General features: G+C 42.8%; 1 protein-coding gene across 9 annotated transcripts in view; it reads right to left on the bottom strand.

The window, feature by feature from the left end:
• OSBPL3 (oxysterol binding protein like 3) overlaps positions 1-12,062 on the bottom strand; it is a 176,546-nt gene that overhangs the window by 67,956 nt on the left and 96,528 nt on the right. For 7 of the 9 annotated variants that reach the window (XM_082692180.1, XM_082692183.1, XM_082692181.1 and 4 more), the window contains 2 exons: positions 284-400; positions 69-122 (listed from right to left, as the gene is read on the bottom strand). In XM_082692180.1, the coding sequence (XP_082548306.1) occupies positions 69-122; positions 284-400 (171 nt within the window). Of the gene's footprint in view, positions 1-68; positions 123-283; positions 401-7,877; positions 8,057-12,062 lie in introns of those variants that run through there. The other 2 variants (XM_082692188.1, XM_082692186.1) reach the window with 2 other exon arrangements.

Here is a 12,062-nt window from a genome sequence, read left to right as displayed (position 1 = left end):
CCATAGGCTGACAACAATGAGCACTTCAGAATTCTTTAATAACATATTCGATTAAGGAGAAGACTTACATCAGTTTGGCTCTTGGCATATTTCAAGATTCCTTTGTCCAGATAGAAAAATCTCTGTAGGGAAGAAAAGGGTAATTCACTAAGGCATCCCATTTAAACATGCACCCTTCCCTTGGTCCCAATGTTCAACTTCAAATTAAATATACACTATACGCGCCTACAAACTGTGTACTGAGTGGGTGCAAATAAAGATGAGTCCAAGGCCAATGTCTTACCTTGTGCCAACCTTTCAAGGGCCATTTCCTCTTTTTCAGCAAAAATCCTTTCTGAATGGCTGGCTCCTGGGTGTAGCTCATCTCTCCTCTCAGCCCTTCCACCACTTCCCAGCTGTCCTGTTCCAATAAAACAGTCGTGCTAAATGGCTACCTTCAAAACCAGTAACAACATTTAGAAGCTACTTTATCCTATTGGTAAATCCATCCGAGATGGTGAGATTGGCTGGGCTTGCTGGGGGGAAGAAGTTAAACTTTAATTTTCAAACAGGTCCTGAACCTCATGAATTTAATGCTATAATTTAATGGCATCAAATTTGATTTTTTTTTTTCCCAAAAGCCCTCTCCTAGAAAGGAATATTTTTCTCTCTTTCGTGCTGAAACACGGTTCACGGTAAAGCTTTTACTGGAAGTTCTATTTTTGTTCCCTTTTACATCATCACACAGTTACTGCTTGCTCACCGCTAGACTTCAGTCTGAATTTTAACCAAAGGCTACAGCCATCAGGTGGGAATATAGGAAAATTGGCTTAAGTACTGGCTGAAAAGTAGGAGACTGAATGCAAGCTGGTAAACATGACAACTTGGTCAAAATAATGAGTCAGTTGCAAGGTAATTGTTTCAAATTCTAGCTATTTAAGTACTGGAAATCCTGAAGCATTAAAAAGGTGCTTTTGAAACAAGTATTTTCATAAATGTCTGCCACGTCCTTCTTCCGTTTCAAAAACATTTGTTTGGAAAGCAATTATTGCTCTACTGAGCTGCTTGTAATTTTGAAGAGGTACAATGTTATTACATTGTTATTACAATGAATCCTCTGTTGTTGACTAGGTAGCGTCAACTCATTGACTGAGAAGGATTTATAAAACACTAAAAATTCTGAAAATTTATTTTAAGTGTATGAAAATGCACAAATCATTGCAAAATTGCCCTAAGATAGACCAAAGTTGGCAATATCCATTTTAGAGACCAAGATAATGCATTTTTATCTTACTAATGGATTAATATAAATGAAAAGCACAAATCTTAAAAGTACGACCTGATGAATTTATACATCTATACCATCAGTAACTACCATCCAGATCAGAGAGAAACATTTCCAACACATAATTAAGTTTTGACAAACATGTCCTTCCCCACCCCTCCAATGTTTTTGAGATATTACTGGCATATAACATATACAAGTTTAAAGTATACAATGGGATGATTTGATACCCCTCTTCTCAGCACCTCCCCCCTTCACTACCCCCTTTTTTTGTGTGGTGGTAACACTTAAGATCTACTTTCTTCACAATGTCTCAAGAATATAATAAGGCATATACTCACCATGCTGTACATTAGATTCCCCCAGAACTTACTTAACTTAGAGCTGGGTGATTGTACAATTTCACTAGCATTTCACCATTCCCACCCCTGCCCACTCCTAGGAGACACCATTCCACTCTCTCTTTCCTGGAGTTCAGTTTTTATAGATTCTGCATATAAATGACAACATACGGTATTTGTTTTTCTCTGATTTATTTCACTTTGCCTAATGCACTCGGTGTCCATCCATGTTGCTGCAAAAGACAGGATTTCCTTCTTTTTTATGGCTGGATGATATTCCCTTTTGTATGTGTATTACATTTTCTTTATCCATTCATCCACGGATGGACACTTAGGTTGTTTCCTTGTCTTGGCTACCGTGAATAAAGTTTCAATGAACGTGGGGTGCAGATATCTCTCCATGAGACAAACACGTCCTTTTCGCCAAGAGTTCATATTGACTAAAGTGCTCTTAGTCAAATGTCCAGACTACAGGTGAGGGTTACAGGTAGAGGCCAGAGGAATTGGGAGATGGACAGTAGTAAGTCTGGACCAGCACCAGGGAGCAGAAGCAATTTGATTCAAGCCACTGGAAACAGTCTAATGGAAGGGCATGGAACCAGAGGGGTCTGGGGTCTCCTGGCTCAGTTTCTGTGTTGTGCTCAAGTTCAATACATGAGAAACACGTGGTATCAAGAATACCTCTCTACTTTAGCAACTGAACTCTATGACAATCCTGGCAGATCTGCCTTCTTTCTGATTTTACCTTTACCTTTTTACCTTTACCGTGAATATAGTTAAAGGCACATTCTACACTTCTGAAATAGTAATAGGATCCCAAGAGCTAGAGTGGTAAAAGGAAATTCTTCTATGGAAAAAAGCAAAACTTATATTTAGTTCTTAAATTGGAGGACTTTTTCAGAAAGGCAGCAACATCAAATGAGATTTCTTTATCACATCTCCAATTATTCAGTCACTTAATTACACCCAGATGATACATGGAGAATGCGTATTATTAAGGAATGAGAAGCCACACGCACATGCACACACACTCATGACCTCTGTTCACATGTATTTCAGCTTATAAAGCCATTCCTCAAAATTTAACATGTCCTACCTGCCAAAATTTTAATGAATTCTTAAGGTCAAGTTTAAAAATTCCACCACCTCCAGGAAGCCTTCTTCAAAGGAGACTACTATTTCATCTCAGAAACTTCATCCACACTCCATCTTACCTTTCCAGTGGTTTACCACTTACTTTTATATGTGAGATTTTATCATTCCTCCTAGACAACAGACTCCTTGAGGGTGTAAAGCGTCTAGTTCACTTCTGATTTCCTCACAATGCTCAATCTGTTGTCCTGAATAGTATACATCTGATTGGCTAATCAATAAACTTGGTCTTAGAATAAGACTGCAAACCGATTTATGTCCTTGGAATATTTTAAGTCAGCATGCGTTTGAAATGTGCCCAATATCTTTGGGCCAAATGGCTATTTACAGGTTAAATACAGCACATTCCTATCTGCGAAAGAGAGGATATGTGCCTGTTACAGTTGTTAAATTAAATGGAAATCAATGGCTCAAAAATCTTTGGGGAAGTACTCTCAGGGGATCAAGTCCTTTCCATTTGTTTAAAACACCCAAGCAGAAGGCAACATGTAGTGATAATACTAGACAATCGTGCATGTCTGCTCAAGACATTCAATTGTGCAGAATGCAAATGCCAGTGGGGATTAGATGTTAATTGCATACCTTACAAAACTGGAAAAAAATGGAAGGAGATCATATCTATCGTTTAAAGAAAAACAAGAATTAAATTTCAAAAATGTTTCAAGGATTCATGTTAGAACTAGATCTCTCCTGAATTCTTGAGACCTAATACATTCCTGCCAATGAGCCAACGTGGAAGGCAGGGAATCAGACTGCATTTGCTAGCATTTAAAGGAAATAAGCCAGAAATGGTTTGCACTTATGCCAAACAACATATCGTCTTTTTTCCTCACTTTATTTTCTACCTGGGCTCAGAACTTAAAATGCTCACCAGGTTGGAAAAGCCAGATTTGACGTATTTAAGGAAGTGGAGACTCTGTTCGACTAAGGAAGAAAGCTCTGCAGCCAGCTCCTTTTCTGGGCTTGCCACCCAAATCCTCCCCTTCCAGCTTCCCTGTCTGCCACCATTCTTGAGTTACCCGGCTGAAACCTGAGAGCCAATGTTCTCCGTGGGGGCAGTCCTCTCCCTCGCGGGCTGCCAAGTGGTGGGGGTACTTCCAGTTGTTTCGGCTCCCCAGATCTAATGGATGGGATCCAGGGACGGTCAAAGTCCCACAGGGCCTCCATCTCAGACAATGAAAAAGTTGCCCCACTTCCCACTAAGTGCTAGTGGACTTTTTTGTAGGTGAAACCTGTTTATAATTTCTTGAGCACAGAATCTGACTCTGTTTCACATCTATACCAAAGTATTTCTGCAAGGTTTTTAAACCCTTTGAATTCTTAGTATTGCAACTACCGGGTAACTGAGGGGAGGCTCTATTTCCTTCTGTTTGGGACTTTAACAAGCATCACCCGCCGTTCTGGAGAATCGTGTCACTGAAGGCCGTGTCACTTGTGGTATCTGAGTTATTAGCACCACACACCCGTATGGGTCTGCATTGGTAGCTATCATGATTTACATATAAGTATATCTGACCACATCATTATATCTTCTGGTATGATCATATGTGGACATCTATATTTTAAAATAAATACTTTAATATTAACCACTTTCTCTGAGTTTTCCTTTATGTTACAGCAAATCATTACGGTGATACTTTCAAAAATTATTATTCATTATGAATTAATAATGAATTTCATTTGAGGAGAGTAAAGGGTCACTAAAATATTGGTCACAATAAAAGGATATTGTTTTGCTGGGATTAAGGACCACTGCTGAACCTGACACAGATTCTGTGAGAAGAAATGTTATGCCCTCATGGTGCAGTAAAATCATTCGGAACTGAGAGGGCTTAATTAATTTTCTTATAAGTAAGTACTGTTGGTTTCATCCTCAAAATGTTTATCTTCTCTGTCCCTTCCTCTCTGTTCCCCAGCCACTATACAGACCCAAGCTCTCATCCAACCTGGTTTCCCAAGACTTTCCACTTCCATAATCATTTATGGGGCCCCATTATGCCCTATACTCCATGCAATATACAAATGAATATAATGCAATACTTGTCTGCATTTCCACTTTGGTGGTTTATTTATATTGTTCGAGCCTCCCAGAATCTTCTCTTGATCTTCTCCACCCATGCAAACCCTTCCAAAATTTTAGTTCAGTTTCTCAAATTTTCCTAAATTAGCCAACCCACATCAACTGTATATTACTGAAGTAGGGTATTATTTATTATCAATAATTATTATTACATTATCAATATTATTATCAATACTATAAAGTAGTATTATTTATTATCAAATGACTTAGTGTTTCCTTAGTTCATGATATTTTTTCCCTACTTTTATCCTAGGACTTTGGTCTTTTCTCCTCAAAACAGTTATGGGGAAAACCCTACATTGCTTAGAACACCAGCAATGATCTATATATATATTTAAAATTTTTGCTATATATGTGATAATATATATATATATATATATATATATACACATATATATCTCTCAAATAAAATAATTCTCCCAGGTTTATTAGCTATTGGGCTTTCAACCAAGAAAATGGATAAGTTCTCAAACCAAGTAAATGGAGCTAGATAGATGGTTAACAAGGAAGTATTAAGTCGTACCCATACTTCTATACAGCCTGATATTTAAAACACAAAAGGATAGGGCCAGGAAATACTACCCAAGGGGGTCGACTAAAACAAGAACATATAAACAATAATAACATAAAATAATTGGAGAACAGTTTTTAGCTCCATAAAAGCAGGAATCTTTTCTGCCTTGCTCACCACTTAATAGGGCACAGTAGGTATGAATAAATATGTTGAACAAATACATGAAACACAATAACTAAATGTATTAAGCATTAGGTATCTCCCAGGTTGTGTGCTAAACACTGTATTTACATTATGATACTTAATCCTTGCACTATCCTGTGAGGTTGGATTAGTATCCTTATTGTTGGAATGTGGAAACTTCTGGAAATTTTTGGAATGAGGAAGAGAGCATTAGATAACTTCCTTAACGTGATAAAGCCAGCAAATAGTAAAGCCACCTGACTTCAGAACCTCCATTGTTATTCATGCTGCTACGTATTATAATATAACACATATTCTGCTATAATTTTAATATATAAAAACTGATGATGAACCGGAGTAAATGCCAAGCAACAGCCAAGATCCTGAAGCAGTCGGAAGGAGTTAGGGAACACTGCCCTACGGGTAGAGACAAGCAAGGTCTGGGATCCTGCTCAGAGCTACCATGTTTCCTATTCTGCAGTCCCACTGAACAAGGGCAGGAAATCAGCCTGTGCGTTTTAACACTGCCAACTCTTGGCTTGTTCGCTTTTTTGTATTTGGAATGTCTGCCCCATCTACTTCTCAACCTGCGAGTTCTTATTTGCCCCAAACCTTCTCCTTGGGGCACAAAGTCTCTCCCTCATCAGCACCTCCACAAACCTCACAAATGAGTCTCTCTGAGCCAGAACATGGTTGCATGAGACCAGGAACAAAGTCCTCTATGAAGTAATCTCACTACTGGGGACGTATGGGGCCTGAATAAAATACTCACTGAATGAACGAGTTTGAGGAGCCAAGGGGGTATGAAAAGGGCCCAGCAGAGTCCTCAGGATGAGGGATTTTAATCAGGTGTGCTGGAACGGGGGTGAACTGGTACTCAGGACAGAAAAAAGCAAAGATGCTGGCTTCTCTGGGCTCAAGGGACCAGGCGTCCCAAAGGAGCTGTTTCTGTTCCACACACCTGGTGACCAGGAATTAGAACATGCACCTTGAGATGAATGTCCTAGGATACAGGACAGGGTGGCCTTGGACTCCCGGGGAAGATCGAGGCCCTGCTGACTTAGCCCAGCACGGCTGGGCTGATGTTGTGTCCTGAGGCTGTTGGGCCGAAAGCCCACAATGAGTATCAGATGGAGAGAGAAATGTGACAGGGGCTGGGGAAAGCGGCTTCCTAAGGTCTTTGCTTCAGTTTAACTGAAGACAGTCTGGCACTGTCGTCCGGCATTAAATTCAGTCTGTTTTACTGAATGTCAAAAGAGTGCCAAATATAGAAAGCTGCTTTGTGGTTGGAAAGGCAACTAAGCATTTATCTGTGCTCATGAGCTGGCACAGTTCATTTCCATATTGCTGAGTGCACGAGTTGAAGCGTCCCCCCCCCCCGACCCCCCCGCCCGGCACAGCTGTTTCCACAGTGTACGTCTCCTCTGCGACTTTCAAATGCTGGATTCTCGGCGCTGTCCTTGCAGTGATGTCAGAAATAGAAAGTGACTTAAAACTTCCATTCTTCCTGCAGCTGAAGAGTGTTGGGGAAGAAGTTTTGTGGCTGCCTCTCCCTATCTGGCATGACTGGGGAGTGGGTTGCTCTAGATTATTTAATCGGTTTCTCAGGTTTTTAAAATTCACAAGGAAACAATACCCAGCATTAGATCACATGGAGCATAACTTAACAAGTTTAATGATTTTAAAGGCATTTCTGATTTTTTAAAAAGATGTTATTTATTTGTGAGAGAGAAAGAGCATGATGGGGGGTAGGGCACAGAGGGACAAGCAGAGCCCCCTGCTGAGCATGGAGCCCAATGCAGGGCTTGGTCCCAGGACATTGAGATCATGACCTGAAAGAATCCAGAAGTTTAACTAACTGAGCCACCCAGGAGCAATACTTACCACCAAGAGCACCCAAGGCAAATACTTGTCAATAGATTTCCAGTTACTATAAGGACAGCTTTAAATGATGCCAGACCGATTCCGTACTTACATCCAATCACAGAGTTGTAATTGTTACTTCTTGTCCAATTGTTTATTCCTCAACTAAAATTTCTGAGCACCAGCAGGCCTGAGAGCAATAACAATTGAAAGAACACATTAGGGGCTCCCGGGTGGCTCAGTCATTAAGCGTCTGCCTTTGGCTCAGGTCATGATCCCAGCATCGTGGGCTTGCTTCAGGCTCCCTGTTCAGGGAGGAAGCCTGCTTCTCCTTCTCCCACTCCCACTTGTGTTCCCACTCTTGCTGTCTCTCTGTCAAATACATAAATAAAATCTTAAAAAAAGAAGAAGAAGAAGAACAAATTCGTTGGGGGCATGGTGTGTGTGATCTAATGCAGTGCTTCTCAATCTGTAACATACATGCTGATTACTGAAGATCTTGTCAGAACGCAGATGTCAGTCGAGCAGCTCTGGGGCGAGGTCTGCGCTTTGGCACCTTCCCAGGTGTGGCCACTGCTGCTGGACCACAGGCCCACTTAGAGCAGCCACACTCTAGGAGACCAGGCTGTCTTGAAGAACTGGGTTTTACTTGATAGGCTCTGAAAGTCAAACCAGGACTAATGGGTAAGAATTATATGGCCCTGGATCCCAGTGCTGATGAAGGACCGATCACCCGATTATTTAATAATTAACGCTATGAACAATAACAAAAACAACATGGGCCCCTCTATGGCCAGTTTCCTCATCACTGGAGAGCTCCATCGGAAGCTAGCAGATGGGGATTCCGAGACCAGGAAGGTGCTCGGGATAAATGAGCCACAAAATCCCTTCCAAATCTTATTTCACAAATTCGTATCATAGAAAATGGGCACGAAGTCTCTGTTATGCAGGATGAGTAAGTTCTAGAAATCACCTGTACAACATTATGCCAAAAGTTACCGATACTGTATTGTGAATGTAAAAGCTTGTTAAAAGAGGGTATCTCTGGGGTGCCTGGGTGGTTCGGTGGGTTAACCGTCTGCCTTTGGCACAGGTCATGATCCTGGTGACCTGTGATCAGCCCTGTGGCAGGCTTCCTGCTCAGCAGTGGGCCTGCTTCTCTCTCTCCACCCCTATCCCCCCCCCCCCCGCTTGTGCTTTCCCTCTCTCTCTTTCAAATGAATAAAGTCTTTTAAAAAAATAAAAAATAAAATAAAATATTGGCTGATAAAGTCTCCTAAAAGCGAACCAAAAAACCAATAGCATTAGCTTCTATCTAGTAACCTCAGGTACAGTCTCTGATGTAAGGATCTAAGTGAGAAGACTGAAGAAAAAAGGAAGGCTGAGCAGGGAAGAGCCCACCCAGACTGGCTACATGGGGACTAGAGTCATGACCTGCCAAGGGCCATATCTTTCCTCTCCCTTCCCACCCAGACACACAGCTCCCTCACCCATGCCTAGGCAGGGAGGCAAACATCCAGAGGCATTAGTCCTCAAAAAGTACTAAGTCTTAATTCCTGGGGTTGTCACAGACCCAAACACTGGTGCCTTAATTACTTGGAGAATGGGAGAGTATGCGCTCAGTCTCGGGGGTGAGTGCTTGCACGGGATGTCAGGGAGAGAAAAGGAGGGTCACTGGCCGCAGACACCGACAAGGAGGAGAAAAAAGCCAGGGCTGTGTCAGCTCCGTTGCTAATTCCACCTGAGATCCAAATAAGAGAAAAATGTTTTCCAGTTGTGTTAACGACAGATGGGTTTATAATTAAAGTAGTATTAATAAAAATAAACTTTAATGTACATATAATGATGATTTCAACTCTATTGAGCATTCAGCAGTTATGGCTGTAATGACATCTGTACTTTTTTAAGGATCTTCGAATATATTTGTGGGTTATGAATTTTGCTAAAAATCCCCCTAAAGGTACACAAGCCCTTCAAGGCTGTGGACAGCATCTTTCATGCACTCTGTTCTCTGTGATGCTCTTCTCTGGCAAGAGGGCCTCTCGAGAGCTGCACCTACTGTTAAAGATGGAGACATCAAACCTACAAATGTCACTGGGCTCGGGCTGTGCAGCCCATCATCTACAACTGCTTGATGGTCTGTGTGTCTCCAATGACTCTGTAATGAAGGTGCACAGAGTCTGGCCAACAGCACCCACTGTGAAGTGGCGGCCCCATTTGTGGTCTGCAGATGGCACACAGAACCTCTCTGCCCAACGCCCACTCTGACAAGATCACCCACGAGGATACTAGAGGTCACCCAAGACCACCTGCTGCCCTGCCAGTCCGGCTCCTTGCCGCCGGGCACTGCTCTCCCCACAGCACAATCAGTCTGTCTCACGTTCCCGCGCTTGACAGGCGCGTGTGTTAGCCAGTGAGGACAGGGTAACTCTGCACTCAGGAGACTCAAGATTCTCTTCCAGGTTTATTTAGTTTTCTGGGTACAGAAGGAATGATTAGCTTTCCCTTGCAGAGTCATGGAGTCATTCTTTTAAACCTCAGAGTTTGAAAGAGAATGTGAAGTCATCTCCCCGGCTCTTTCCATTGAGAGATGAGGAAGCTATGAGAAATAATTTGTGTAGGACCACGAAGATGAGTGAAGGACTTCTGAGGACTCCGACCTAGTGCCCTTCCCACTACCTTTTCTTCCTTTTTTTTTTTTTTTTTTTTAAAGATTTTATTTACTTATTTGTCAGAGAGAGAGTAAGCGAGAGAGCGAGCACCGGCAGACAGAGTGGAAGGCAGAGTCAGAGGAAGAAGCAGGCTCCCTGCGGAGCAAGGAGCCCGATGTGGGACTCGATCCCAGGACGCCGGGATCATGACCCGAGCCGAAGGCAGCCGCCCAACCAACTGAGCCACCCAGGCATCCCCCCCACTACCTTTTCTAAGAATTCCCTCACTGTCACAGGGGCAGTTAGTCTCATGGAAGAGCCCCCAGGTTCACTCTCCACACAGGGGCAGGTGCATGTGATATAAGAGAAATTCTCCCATGCAGACTCTTCTGTAAAGGGAACTCAGTCACAGGCACAAAGTGGGGACACTCTCTTGCACTCTTTGTTGTATACCTTCCAGCACCATTTTAATATTTTACTTTACTACCTTTTCATAAAAAAAAAAATCATACTGTCGGGATGCCTGGGTGGCTTAGTTGGTGAAGCATCTGCTTTCGGCTCAGGTCATGATCCAGGGATCCTAGGATCAAACCCCTCACCCAGATTCCCTGCTCAGCGGGGAGACTTCTCCCTTTGCCTACCACTTCTCCTACTTGTGCTCTCTCTCTTTGACAAATAAATAAAATCTTAAAAAAAAAATCATACTGTCTTTGGCATATCATAGAGCTCTGCCCTTCAGTGTCTGAGCCTGGAGAGAACCGCAGACTCTTTGTGTCCAGACATCACACATCTGCTCTCCAATTACAGGGCACACAACTCCTGAAGAAAACCCTCTTCGTTGCTGGATGGCGCTAGCTGATAACGGTGTTCTCTCTGGTGAGGGTGCTCAAAACTGTGGGTTTTTTTTTCCCCCAGAGCTAATTGAAAATTGCAATCAAAGTAGAGACACATTCTGGCTAACTGATGTACATATAATTTAGAATCATAGGAGTAGGTACCAGAATAGGCTCTAAGACCATTTCTGCATTATTCTCGTCCCTACATCCTGTCTCTGATCCAAATCATCAGCGATTTCCTCCTCAGTCTGTACAAGAATAACGTTCTCATAATGAGAACCCAGTGACTGGATAACATCCCGGGGAGCCTTGCGAATCGAAGAAGGAATGACTTAGGTGTTACGGAAGTTAGAGTCTGGTTTGTAACTGGCCTTCCATTTAATAAGACAGGCTCTACCCAGAGGTCTGAGGCTTAGCACCAGATACTGGAGATGGAAAGACAGAAAACCCAGGGCTGGCTTCCAAGAAGTTAGCATATATTAAAAATAAAGAGATACGAGGCTGAAGACTGGAAAATGCTGAATGGGAGATTTAAAAGAAAGTGCTACCAGAGTTCTCAAGCAAAATTCCATGAGCTAGACCCACCTCAGGAAGAAGCCTTGAGCTGGGACTCAAAGAAATATGGACACGGGGGTCAACGGCTCAGCAGAACCACAGAGGCTCTGGAGGCTCTTAGGGAGAATGTGTTTGTATCAGCTAAGGTTGCTGTAACAGAACACCACAGACTTGGTAGAGGCTGGGAAGTCCAAGATCAAGGTGCTGTGAGATTTGGTTCCCAGTGAGATTCTGCTTCCTGGTGTGTAGACAGCTGCCTTCCTGCCTTGTGCTCCCATGGCCTTTTGGTGTGTGAGAGTGAGAGCTGGTTCCTTCCCCTTCTTAAAGGGTACTAATTCTATCTTGAAGGCACCAGCCCTCGGGACCTCATCTAAACCTAATTACCTCCTGCAGGCCTGCCTCTAAATACCAGTAGGAGGGTTAGGGCTGCAACATGTGAAAGGGGGTGGGGTCGGGGACGAAAACATTCAGTCCACGGAAAGCATTACTCCTCTCTTCCAGTTCCCAGTGGCTACTGGCATCCTTGGTTTGGAGCCACATCGCTCCAACCTCTGCCTCTGCCTTCATATCCATGTCTGTATTCTCCCCTGTGTGCTTCTTATGAGGACACCAGTCACTGAGTT

Source organism: Mustela nivalis (genome assembly GCF_964662115.1).
Source record: "Mustela nivalis genome assembly, chromosome: 12".
Classification (NCBI taxonomy): Eukaryota; Metazoa; Chordata; class Mammalia; order Carnivora; family Mustelidae; genus Mustela; species Mustela nivalis.
This window is presented reverse-complemented; position numbering and strand designations above follow the sequence as displayed.